This window comes from Myodes glareolus, chromosome 19, assembly GCF_982192425.1.
Source record: "Myodes glareolus chromosome 19, mMyoGla1.1, whole genome shotgun sequence".
NCBI lineage: Eukaryota > Metazoa > Chordata > Mammalia > Rodentia > Cricetidae > Myodes > Myodes glareolus.
This window is the reverse complement of record NC_142044.1, coordinates 46,825,993-46,838,943: the sequence shown is the minus strand read 5'-3', so window position 1 is coordinate 46,838,943 and position 12,951 is coordinate 46,825,993. Positions and strand designations below refer to the sequence as shown.

At 51.9% G+C, this 12,951-nt stretch overlaps 1 protein-coding gene and 1 pseudogene across 1 annotated transcript; one reads left to right on the top strand and one right to left on the bottom strand.

Annotated features, from left to right (window-relative positions):
• The first annotated feature begins 4,668 nt into the window (after window positions 1–4,668).
• Rtl6 (retrotransposon Gag like 6) lies at window positions 4,669–9,833 on the top strand. The gene has a single exon (XM_048444968.3). The coding sequence runs from the start codon at window positions 5,456–5,458 to the stop codon at window positions 6,173–6,175; it is 720 nt and encodes a 239-aa protein (XP_048300925.3). The 5' UTR covers window positions 4,669–5,455; the 3' UTR covers window positions 6,176–9,833.
• Window positions 9,834–12,436: 2,603 nt separating this feature from the next.
• Window positions 12,437–12,686, bottom strand: LOC125407194 (NADH dehydrogenase [ubiquinone] 1 alpha subcomplex subunit 3 pseudogene; annotated as a pseudogene).
• Window positions 12,687–12,951: the final 265 nt, after the last annotated feature.

Sequence of the window (12,951 nt, the reverse complement as noted above, 5' to 3'; positions counted from 1 at the left end):
CTGCTTCCTGCTTATGGTTTAAGATGGGAGCTTGCAGCTTCTGTTCTAGTTGCTGTGACTACACTGTGATGGTCATGGACTTGTAGCCCCCTAAAACTGTAAGTCAAATAAATGCTTTCTTCTATAAGTTGCTGTGGTTGTAGTGTTTTTTTTTTCTACAGCAATAGAAAAGTGATCACAACAGAGTCTTTAGGTTTCATTCCCTGACTACTGCACTAGTTAAACTTGTCAGCACTATGCTGAACACAAATGCTGAGTGTGAATATCACTGCTTGCCCAGCCTTAGGATGAAAGCGCTATCTCCTCAGCCGCTATACCAGCTTTTTGGTTGTGAGCTACACTTGCCTCTTCTTTTAAACAGTATGCATTTTCAGTGTGTGTGGGAGTCATTAACACAGTGTGCATGTGGAGGACAGAGGACCACTTTGCAGAGGTGATTCCCTCCTTCCACCTTTTCCTGGGTTCTGGGATGGAGCTCTTGGTCACCAGGCTTGTGTGGTAAGTGCCAGCTCACCAACCCTGTAGTTTCTTCATATGCAGTCAAGAAGGTCTCCCCTGTGTCCATATTTCTGTGAGTTTTGATGTGAATGGCCATTGTTTGCTTTAATAATAAAATTGATAATGCCATAAAAAGATCTCCGTGTAGTTTTTCAGTCTATTCTCCACGTTGTGAGGTCAATCAAAACTAACTCCAGAATGTGTTCATCACTCTCTACTTCAAAGAAACCCTGTACTCAGCTGTGCCCTGCTACTCTACACTCCCTCCTTCCCCCGAGACCTTGCCATGGATCACTCTTTCTATCTTTGGGAATTTCCTGTTCTGGGTGGTTCTACTTCATGTGGACTGTGAGCCTGACATCTTCGATATAGCACAGTATTTTCAAGGTTTGTGCACCTTGTACCACAAACCAGCATTCCTCTCCTGCAGCTCATAGACTTTGCTATCCATTCATTGTGGACGGGTGTGTGTGTCCATTCTTTACTGTTGGGAATGATGCTTGCTTGGAAACTTCAGCACATGTACCTTAGTTAGCTTCAATTGTCAACTTGACACAACCTAGACTCCTCTGAAAGGAAAGCCTTCATTGAGGAATTGCCCAGATCAGGTTAGCTTAGGGTCATAACTGTGTGTGTGTGGGGGGGGTATTTCCATTACCAATTAATCCAGAAGGGCTCAGCCCACTGTGGGTAGCACCATTCCCTGGGCATGTGGTCCTGAGCTATATAAGAAAGCTAGCTAAGCATGAGCCTTGAAGTAAGCCAACAAGCATCATTCATCCATGATTTCTGCTTCAAGTTCCGGCCATGACCTCCTCAATGATAGACTGTAACCTGGAGGTATAAGCCAATGGACCTCCCACCGCCCTAGGTTGCTTTTGATCATAGTATTTTATCACAGCACAGAATGAACTAGAACTTCCACTGTGTGAGTATTGGGCATGGACTCAGGCTGTCAGGATGGGCGGTGCCTTTTCCACAGCTGTCTTATCTTGATGGCCTCTCTGTGTTGGAGGAGGCCACTTGTTTGTTCCCGGCCGCCAGGCTAGCTTAGACCTGAAATAATCACACAGAAACCATATTAATTAAATCACTGCTTGGCCCATTAGCTCTAGCTAACTCTTATATTAATTTAACCTATTTCTATTAATCTGTATGTTGCCATGTGGCTGTGGCTTACCGGGTAAAGTTCTCAGCGTTTGTCTCTGGCGGCTCCATGGCTTCTCTCTGACTCCGCCCTTCTTTCTCCCAGCATACTGCCTAGCTTTCCCTGCCTAGTTCTGTTCTTTCCTGCCATAGGCTCAAAGCAATTCTTTATTCATTAACCAACAAAAGCAGCACATCGACAGAAGGACCTGCCACACAATCTCTGTTTTCTCTGTAAATCGTATTCACTCACTATTCTCAGCAAACGCCCACGCGTGCTCAGTTTAAAGGGTCTTCATTGTTCCAACTGTTTAATTTCATCTGGAGTTAATTCATTTTATGAATGTTGATTTTGTTGCCATCAAGTTAGCTCTAGATGTTTCGGGATTTGAGTTTTCTTATTTGTGGGTGAAAGCCCCCCCCCCCCACTTCTTCCCAGCACCTAACACTTGAGGCCTGGTTTGCAATGAAGAACATGATTTTGACTTGGTGATTCTGAGTCTCAGAATCAATCAACCAATTTCTATGGTCTGTTCATCCATCCAGGTGACACGGGCTCAGGAGATGGTGTCTGTGTGGCTCAAGGTCCACACCTTCACACATGCTGCCACCCACACCCCCACGAAATGACTGAGATGAGTTCCTTCTTTCCAAGTGACTCGTTTCTCTTCTCACCTCTGGCTTCAAAGGACGGCCTGGCCCTATCACACGAGAGCCTGTGTCTGTGGCCCACAAGGAGGCTGATCCTGTCCACAGGCCCAGATACATCATCTCGTGTTTCCTCCCGTGCTCACAGAAGAGACCGTGCTTCATATCTGGAATCACAGCAGCATCTGGACCTGAACCGAACCCAAGTGCTCTCCCTCTGCTTTTCCGTTTTTAAAATGTCTTTCGTTTTGGTGGTTAGAGCTGGAACTCAGCTGGCAGAGTGCTTGCCCAAGTTGGCAGAGTGCTTGTCCAAGTTGACAGAGTGCTTGCCTAACACGCATGAACACTGGGTTTGCTCTCCATTGTAGAAATCCCGGGATGCACTGAGGAGGTGGGGGCTGCGGGACCAGAAGTTCAAGGCATTCCGCATGAAATTCAAAGCCAGCCTGGACTACACGGTCTAGTCTCCAAAACAAACAAACATACTTCAGTTTTTGCACTTTCATTTTGCTCCTTTTTTTTTTTTTTTGACTACAACTTTTATTTGCCTCTTTGAAATGAGGCAAAGTATAAGCAAATACCACGGTCTAACACTTCCAAAATTAGGGTGAGCCTTCTGCCTTCTGTAACATACATTTTATTAGCAAATTGTGACGTGTTGTTTAAGGTTACTGCAAGCCGACTGGGGTGGGGGGCTTCCTTGCTGCCAGACCCTAACATGTTTATTTCAGAGGATCTCTCCCTTCCAGGGACAAGTTGGCCCTTGCCTCTGTCTAGGAGAAAGGAAGAAAGCCTACAGCTACAGATCTTAAAATCACTGCACCCTGAGGACAGCTAGAAGGCAAACTGTGCCCAACAGAAGTTTCTTTTGTTTGTCCCATGGCTTGTGGTGGGAGTGGGAGCCAAGAAGCTCATCGATGGCAACCGGGAATTCCAGCTAATTGCGTTTCCCCCCAGCCACTCTGCTGGGCTTCCTCAGCCCCCATTGGGTGCTGTCCCCTGGGCCTGCTGTCAGTCAGGTTACTCCGGCCGCCTGTGCTGGACGCTGTGAGCACTGACTTGATGCTGCTTTGCTTTCTGCCTGCTCCTTGCTAATCGTTCTTCTACGTTCCCTACATGCTTAATAAATTCGCTCATTTGAAACCGAAGAGTGGGGCTATTGTGGATTGTTCTCGGCACCATAGGACACACCTTCCCAAGGCACTGGGGAACCTCAGGTCTATACTGTCAACCGCAGCGGAACTACAGCACGCCCCCCTCAGTAGGCCCACAGCATCTAGGGACCTATGGTGCCACTGTGATACTAGGGCTGACTCACAGGGGATGCCCAGGTGTGTTCAGAAACACTGTGCAGGGAAGGGGGTGAGTTCAGTCCAGAACCATTTTTGATTTTTGAACTCACTGTCTTCAGTCAAGGTTAATGTAGCTCTTGCCTCCACCTGATTTTGGAGACCTCACAGAAATGGTGTAAGGATATACTTGTCTTCCTCTTGACCTCTCTTGCTTGGAGTTCTAGCTGGTCACAACACATACAGTCTGGCACAGCGGAATGCAAGTGTTCTCTCAAAGTGTGGGTACCCTCAGCTGAAATCTCCCACCCCAAGACCAAACATTGTAGGTAGCATGAACACATTTCCACCCCAGGCCTGCCTCCTACCTTCAGCAGGATGACTGCATCCTGGAACAACTTCACGGAAGACATTTTCTCTCCCAGTGCACCCCAGTGTAGAACTGACCATGAAGGAACAACCAACCCAGGGTAATCTAGAAAACGCCAGGATCCCCACTCAAATCCTTTAGCCCAGTGCTTCTCACCCTTTCCTGATGTTGCAGCCTTTTAATACAGCTCCTCATGTTGTGGTGACCCTCACCACTCAATTGTTTCGTGGCTACTTCATAAATGTTATGAATCGCACGGCTACATTGTGAGTTCAAGGCCACGCTGAGCAACATAAGACCTGGCTTCGTCTGAACCTGGTGTAGTGGTGAACTCTGCAATCCAGCAATGGGACAGTGGAGGCAGGAGAGGTTCAAGGTCATCCCTGGCTACTTCCTGAGATCCAAACCAGTCGGGCTTACAGGATACTGGCTCAAAAAATTAAAATAAAAAGTAGTTTTCTTCTTTGTCAAGATTTGCTATCATGACCTACAATGTAGTTCATCCGAATTGCATTCAAGATATAGCAAGGAAAGTCAACCTAACTTAAAAAATGACATCACCACTGAGAGGTTCAGTATGATGTCTCGGGAGGAACCAGAAAGAACCTAAGCTTTTCAAGAGTGAGACTCAAAAGCAGAATCCACGCTCCTCGTTGATAGGCTGCTGAGAAAGGCGCATGGCCCGGGAGGCGGGGCTGCGTCACTTCCGGAAGGCAGAGCTGCTCGGCAGGCGCTCCGGGAGCGGGCGGTCTCCATGGCAACCAGCAGGCCCCGACCCAGTTGCCTGGTTCCCCGCTGCTGTCTCGCTGGCCGCGCCCGCACAAAGACTGTGCGGTGACCGCGCAGTGCCACGACCCCGCCATTCCAGCCCCGCAGGAACCGCAGCCACCGCCGCCCGGGAAGCAGTTCCGGCGGTCGCCGTGACGCGCAGGCCGGGTGCGGCCCCGACCCGCGGGCCATCTTGGCAGCGGAAGGAGCAGCGGAGCGACAGGTACACGCGCTGCCCGGCCCAGGCCAGCTCAGGTGCGGCCGCCTTTGTTCTCCGGCAGGTAGTCTCGTCGCACCCGCGGGCAGCGCTTTCACTCGCAGCCCGAACTCCGGCAGGTGCATCCCGCCAAGTCTGGGCAGCGCAGGTCTGCGCATCCTGTAAGGCCTGGGCAGGTCCAGCCTATGCTTCCTACAAGGCTTGGGAAGGCCTAGCCCGCTCATCCCTCAAGGCCTGGGCAGGTCCTGCCTGCTTGTGCTGCAGGCCAGAGTAGGTTCAGTCTGTGCATCCTGCAAGGGTTGAGCAGGTCCAGCTCGAACATCCTTCAAGGCCTGGGCAGGTCCAGTCAGCGCCCCACACCTTGACCCTACAAAGCTTGCAGAAAGGAACTGACTGCATCCAGGACAGGATCAGTGTCCCCAGGCTTGTTCTCCCAGATTCTGCCTGGGCGCACCTGCTTCAGCACCCGAGGCCTTTTGCTCTGGTTCTCCAGCTCTCTGTTGCTTGATCTTTGCCAGAATGGTCCAACCTCAGACCTCCAAAACAGAAAGCCCAGCCTCTGCCTCTGGTGCCAGCGCACAGATGGATGATGTGGCCGAAACCCTGACCTCCCTGCGACTCACCAACTCTGCACTGAGGCGCGAGGCCTCCACGCTGAGAGCCGAGAAGGCCAACCTCACCAACATGCTGGAGAGCGTGATGGCGGAGCTTACACTGTTGCGCACTCGGGCGCGCATCCCTGGCGCTCTGCAGATCACTCCGCCTATCTCTGCCATCACCTCCAATGGAACCCGACCCATGACCACGCCGCCCACCTCGCTGCCTGAACCTTTCTCTGGAGACCCCGGCCAGTTGGCGGGGTTCCTGATGCAGATGGACAGGTTCATGATTTTTCAAGCTTCCCGCTTCCCGGGTGAAGCCGAGAGAGTGGCCTTCCTGGTGTCCCGACTGACTGGGGAGGCAGAGAAGTGGGCCATTCCCCACATGCAGCCGGACAGCCCTTTGCGAAACAACTATCAGGGCTTTCTGGCCGAGCTGCGCAGAACCTACAAATCCCCGCTGAGGCACTCGAGGCGTGCCCAAATCCGGAAGACTTCTGCATCCAATAGGGCTGTGCGGGAGCGGCAGATGTTGTGTCGCCAACTGGCCACAACGGGCACAGGGCCCTGCCCAGTGCATCCAGCCTCCAACGGGACCAGTCCGGCACCAGCCTTGCCCACCCGCAGCCGGAACCTTTAGGGACCCTATGACCACCCAGGTAGCTAGACTGTTTCTGAGAAGAATTGTCCATAAGGTAGCACTGTCCTGTTTGCAGACACCTTTCATGCCACTCCTGATCTATGGGAGGCCATCCTGCCATCCTCATTGGTCATCCACCCTGCTGTGTGTTTTTGCTGGCTTTACTTGCAACTCGGTGCATGCTCCCCTTTCTGTTGCTTGCAATCCCAGCTTCTCTAGTAATCACAACACAGCCCCTTGGATATGCGCCTGCCTAGGAGCCATTTGGCTGACCACCTCTGCGGGCTCTGCAAGCCGACATTCAGCTTCTGTGCACTCCTACATATACCCAGTCAGTTCCCTTCCTTGCTGATGAGTTCTGAATAGAAAGAAGCCAAGTTGGTCCTGTAGGTGGCTGATGTATACCTGAACCAGCCTGCCCACATCTGATCGCTTGGCAAGGTTTCCAGGTAGTCACTCTGCATTCCGGGGGATTCTTTCCCTTCTGGGGGAGCCTGTATTCCAGCATACCCCACTGCTGTTGCTGGGAACATCTGGTCCTTCGCAGACATTCCTCTTGCCTCTCCTGTCCACAGGAGACTCGTCCACAGCTGTCTGTGACTGCCAACGTTCTGATGGCGTCAAGGACATCTAGCATTCATCTGCTAAATTAACCGGGGGCCTGGGACCCTGGGCAGTTCCATCAGGCTGCCACAGGCAGCAGATTCCTGACATCCATGTGCCAGCTACGACAGACCAAGGGGGACCCTGGGAACCCCATTTGCCGCCTGGATTTCCATTGAGAGACTCCCAAGCGTCTGCTCATTCCTGCTCATGTGGCTCCATGGCAGGCCTTACCTAGCCGCAGACTTTTCCACCCAGGTGCCATGTGGCTTTCACCTCTGCCTTTCAGCCACCCACACCATCTCTAGGGGGTCTAAGGAGCCCATGCAACGTATACCTTCTCTGTGCCTGGGCCTAATGTGTAGCCTTTGTTCAAGAACAAAAGACTGGCTGGGAGCCAGTTCCTCTGGGAGACACCATCGAGCGCCTTCGGTAAGGGGTGTTGGCCTCTTGCTGAAGAATTGGTTCTGAGTGGTTAACAGCCTTGGTCTTCATGTGGCACACATTCCAATTCTGAGGAACAAAGCGTTGGCTTCTTCCCAGAAGGATGACCTGGAAATCATACTCAGACTCAGCCGAGCCCTGGACAGTGACATCTGTCACATTTCAATGCCAAATTAACTGTGTTTACATGCCCACTTGGCCCCTTGGGGGAGATGGGTGCCTCTCCTGGGTTCTCCTGCCCTCCTCTGCATGGTCTTGTCTTGACCACAAAAGATCACCTCTGCACCCACCCAAATATAGCCCTCCCTTCTTGGGAGTCCAGAGGCTGGGACATGGCCTCTTTCAGAGACTTCCTCTGACATTGGGAAAAGTGATTGATTCCAAAGCAGCCACCCTTGCAAGGCCAGGGATCTCCAGTGCTTGCTGGGCTCACGGCCCACAGCCACCTGCTTCTTGTTAACTCTGTTAGCTCAGCAACCTTGCTGAACAGCCTAGACCGAGGCACCCTGCTGGCACCATGGTGCTTCACAAGCAGGCAGAAAACTCCGGGGGCTCCATTGAGGGTACTTACTGGTCCCCAACAGCTGAGTCTCAGAACCTTCCAGTAGAGGGGTCCCCAGGTGAAGCTATAGCTTCAGCAGAAAAGTGGGGAGGTGTCTGTGGAGGCAAGAGGCACCTGGAACATTTATTTGTGGCCTTCTCAATCAGGATTAGAGACCCGATGGGCGACATGTCACCTGCCCTGGCTCCTTGGACCACTGGGTGATGTGTTTGTGTTAGGTTCTGCTTCAGCCCTCAGCTGGTCCTGGAGCCAGAGCCGTGCAGGCTGTCTCCCTATGTGGCTTCACTGTCTCCCTGTGCCGTCTGGGCTGATTCACCCGGGTCACTCTGCTGCAGTGGGTCCACACTGCTGCTCTGGTGGCATTGGCTCGGTGATTGTTTTGTTGTTGTTTTGTTTTTTTCTCAGTGTTTGTGTTTATGGAACTGGGGCAGTGCTGCCCTGTATTTAGAACCATCTTGATAGCTCCCTGTAGCTTGGAGCCTGGAGCACATGAGAGGCGTCTGACACTGCCCTCCACCTTGGACCTGGATGAACCACTTTGGATCTGTTGCTGAGGAGCCCACTGTGGCTCCAGTGGGGGGACATGGTTAGTCCCCAGCCAAAAGGACAAGATGCAAGGCCCATGCGGCTCCAGAGGGAGACTATGCGGGGAGGCTTTGTACATATCTTAAGGTTATAGTTTCTTGAGCTCAGAAGAGAACAGGGCGAAGGGGAGAGGAGCTGGTATATGAAGGAGTGGCCTTCCTCTTGGCATTGACTGTTGCGACAGTACTGCGCCTGCTCCCCAGACGCTGTGACACCCATCTGGTAAGCAGACTTCACTGTATTTAGCACCTAACTGACAATGGGACCTGGCCTGGCATAAGGGTGACTTCCCAGCCTGGTGTGTAACGTGACCTTGGAATTATCTTCACGTCCCAAAGCATTTAGTGACTTTGAAGGACCCCAGCTGAGTATGTGGCAGGTGTGAATGCCGTCTGATAGTACATTTGGGCTGGTCTGAGACAGGTGCCTGTTGTTGCAGAGGACGGAGCCTCTACTGGATGCACATCAGCCTGCAGGGGAGTAAATGCAGCTGGGGAAGCTGCCGTGGGCCGAAGGTGACTCAGGGAGCAAGGCTGGGGCTTAGCTGGAGCACACTGGGGACAGGGCCTTAGGTGGCAGAGGCTCTGCCATGTAGCATGCGTGCTAATTCCCTTCTGTCACCCTGTGCTCGGAAGGTGTCCATCAGGAGCTTTGCTGGGATGTCATGACATGAGGCTTGGGTTAGGAAGTGAGCTGGAGGCTGGGCTGGTGGGCAAGCTTCCCAGGGTTGGGGAAGTCCTAGCCTCCTTAGGACTTCACGTTGGACTTGGTGACAGCTAGTCCAGCACGGAGGGGAGAACTGAAGAGAGGAGCCCCATTCAGTGCCACCAGCAGCTGGACCCGGGCTTCCCATTCTCCATGGCAGCACAAGCCAGGAAGTATAGGGGACCAGGGAGGAAAGAAAATGATCAAATCCAGTGTTTTGGTGTTTCCTTCCTTCCTTCTCTGGCCCCATCTTTCTTTGCGTCTATACACCCATGGTGCTGGAACCCCACAGCTGTCCCGCATGCCACCAACCTTATCCTGAGTGACTACGAACTCTCCCCTAGGCAGAGGGACAGTGCTGTGTCAGAGATTGGTGGTATGTCAGATTTTCCTCCTAAGGCCAAGTTACTTCCTTGGAGTAGATTCTCAAAGGTGGGATTGTTGGATTAACGAATACGGGGCCCTCTGAGACTTTTATTACCTACTGACAAAATGGTTTCCAGAAATTTCTGTGTCCAGTCCGCTGCCACCAGCAAGGGTAAGTGTATCTGATCAGGGTCCTCGGCCAGGACTGGAGGATGAGGCCAGCAGGACAGCAACAGCATGCTCCTGCTGCCTCCTTCGGCTCTAGCTCGTTAAGCCTCCTTCACACCAAGTGATTGTGTTTCCTCTTTTGCAGACTGCTGATGTCCTTTGCCCCACTGACGGGCCTGGCCAGTTTGTAAGAGCTCCGTAATGGAATTAAAGATACTAACCTGTTGTGTGTCGTATCTGCTATATATGTTTCTGGGCTTTTGCTGTGTTTGTGATTGACGCTGGGACACAGGGCAGGAGGGATGGCTGAAGCACAGCAGCGTCTTGGGAGACATTGTGAAATCCTTTACACAGATAGGCATACTAGGCCTTGGGGCCCAGGTGTGGTAGAAGGGTCCCTGTCTCAGTGTTTATGCCCCAAGCAGCTCTTACACTTTGAGGGACAGGTGGTTCTATCAGCTGTGTCCCCGGTGTCTAACCTAGAACATGACCTATACAAGACAGGCGCCATCATAGAGCAGACATACATGATGGGCGCCCGTGTCACAGCCCATCCTGTGGCAGCCATGTGCTCCGATTGTCGTTCTGGCCTCAGGATCCCCTGGCACGTGTAGGCTTTCTGAGCACATGCCACGTCACGGTTTCAGATGTCATTTAAGCCATGAAAGGAATCGGAGGACATGGAAGCTTGAGTTTTAATGAAGACTTACTTTTTCTGAACAAAATATTTCTAAACAAAGTAATGGCCTGTTTCCATCTTGGTGGGTTTCCAGGAGGCAGTGGGGAGCTCAGACTGCTCCTGTCTTAGTCTCTGGGACACCGTTGTGAGCCTCTGAGGAAATCTACTGCAGGCTGCTGAGATGGAGGAACGCAGAGTGGCCTTGTGCGCCAGGCACTGCTGGGCGAGGAATGACTAAGAGCAGGCAGCCCTGACCTAGAGCCTCTGGGACGGCTCTAAGTGCTTCAAAGCTCGGGTCCCCTCCCCCCTTAATAGGCAGTCATTTCTGGGATTAATTTGGTATGTCTTGTGAGATGTGTCTCCACACCAACACTGCACAGCGGGCGGCTTTCTCCACATGGAGGCTGGCCTGCCCCATGCACTGCCCCGTTCTGGCCCGTGTCATGTCTGTGTTTGTACCGAGATCTGGTTCCCACTCCACATGCTCTTGTCTCTTACTACTCAGTTTCTTTTTTTAAAACTTTTTAGATTTATTTATCACATATACAGTGTCTTTTAGATTTATTTATTTATCACATACACAGTGTTCTGCCAAAGGGGACACCAGATCTCATTACACACGATTGTGAGTGACCATGTGGTTGCTGGGAATCGAACTCAGGACATCTGGAAGAACAATCAGTACTCTTAACCTCTAAGCCGTCTTTCCAGCCCCACCACTCAGTTTCTAAGGTTTCTCTTAAAAACCCTGTGACAGGTACAGCTTGGGGGTGGGTGCCATCGCTCTGAGGGTTGCTGGTGGAGCCAGGCAGCTGCAGAGCCATGTCATGAGAGACTGGACGGCCCCTCGTCCAGCCCGCAGCAGACCCAGTCCTCACTGCCACCGTGTGCCTGTGTCTCCGACGTGTCAGGGTCAGGATCTGTCCCATTATCTGTCCTCTGCTATACACAGGTTCAGAGTGCTTAGTGGCTTCCTAGGGGTCGCCGGTTTCAAGGGCTTACCATCCCCTTTAACCCGACAGTAGAGGGATCCCTCTCTGGCCCAAGTCAAAGCTGGCAACCATGACTGCAGGGACCTGGGCCCACATGCCAGTGACTGTGTGCCTCCCCTAAGCTCCTCCACTCCCTATTGTCTGTCCATGTTTTCCCCAAGGGAGTGAAAATGGTATCAATCTACCGATCTCCAGCCCACACCTGCCCATCACCCAGGCCTGACACTGACCTGTTGTGAGGCCAGCCTAGGTCCTTTCCTGCCTCTCAGGCCTGAAACAGCCCACCTTACTTTTCATTCCAACTACCCCTGACACAGATTCAAGGTTACTGTTAGATCTTCCTCTGACCTGGTTAGGTTTTCTTGGTTGCCCCTCCCACAGCCTCTCATCTGTCAAATAGTTTCTATTTCCACTGAACTTGGGTCTTTTCCACCAAATGGTACATCTCAAGGGCAGAGGTTCTGCCAAAAGTGTCCCCAGTGCCTGACTTGCTCAAGGCAGCTGTGATCACACAACAGATATGGCGGCTGTCCTGGTCAGAGCCCGTGCCAGAGCGGCAGTCTGCCTTGCACTCTGGGGAAGCCCACAAACCTCACACTCCGGCCTACTTACAAGGTGAGGTCATCTGTTCAGGCGCCTCTTGGCCCACTCAATAGGCCAGGAGGACGGCCTTGGGGAGGACAGGACATTGTCTTTGGGAATTACTTAACAATAAACAACATTTTATCCCCTGGTCTGGCTACTTGATTAAACATTCGCATTCCTTTGCAAATGTAACTTGCTTGCAGTTTCTTTTATCACAGGCAGTGCTGTAGCAACCCTAATAGCCAGTTTTCCTGGGAATGCTTTCTCTCTGGTCAACAGGACCTTGTTCTCAGGTTCAGCGGCTCCTTATCTGCTTAATAAGGGCCATTGCCAGTACAGAGGACAGAGGGAAAGCATTGTGTGTGGGGGGAGCAGTTTCTCAGTCCTTCTGCAGAATGCAGCTTTTCCAGTTTGAGGTGGCCAGCATTCCCCGGACAGCAGGAGCCTCTTTTTCCAACAGTTTCCTCAGTAGAGATCAGTGTGTTATTTTTTTTCATTTATGTTTTTACTTTTATTTTTGTGGGGTTGGTTTTTACATTGCTATTGGGGGGCTCTTCAATCAGCAGGAATATTCACAGGTTCTTCAGCCATTCCAGGCTTGGACCCTGAGGGTCCTGGGAGTGGCTGGGCACATGGGGCCTTTGCCATTACCTCACACAGCCACTGGGTAGTTGAAGGGTGTGGCCTGGTTTATCATGGAGCATACTTGGTGTGGGGGCTGACTATGGGTATAATTATAGCGAGGCCACAGATAGAGGACACCACCAGCACTGGCTCCTTTGCCCAGGCAATCTTAGGAAAGGCAGAGAGCATCCCGGCCATCTTGGTCTTGTCCAGTGTGTTGTTTTTTGATTACTGCCATCTGCAGTAGAATGTAAGTGTGTCCCTAAATTCAAATGTTGAAATCTGCACCTTCATGTCATAATGTTGAGAAACAACCGTGCGCTGTTCAGGTCGCAGTCTAGGATACTGAGGTGGCTTGAGAGGATAGTCATCGTGGCTCACGTATGCGAACGCTTGGACTCCAGTGGACTGAGCTGCTTGGGAGGTTATGGGACCTTTAGGAGGTGTAGCCTTGCTGGAGGAA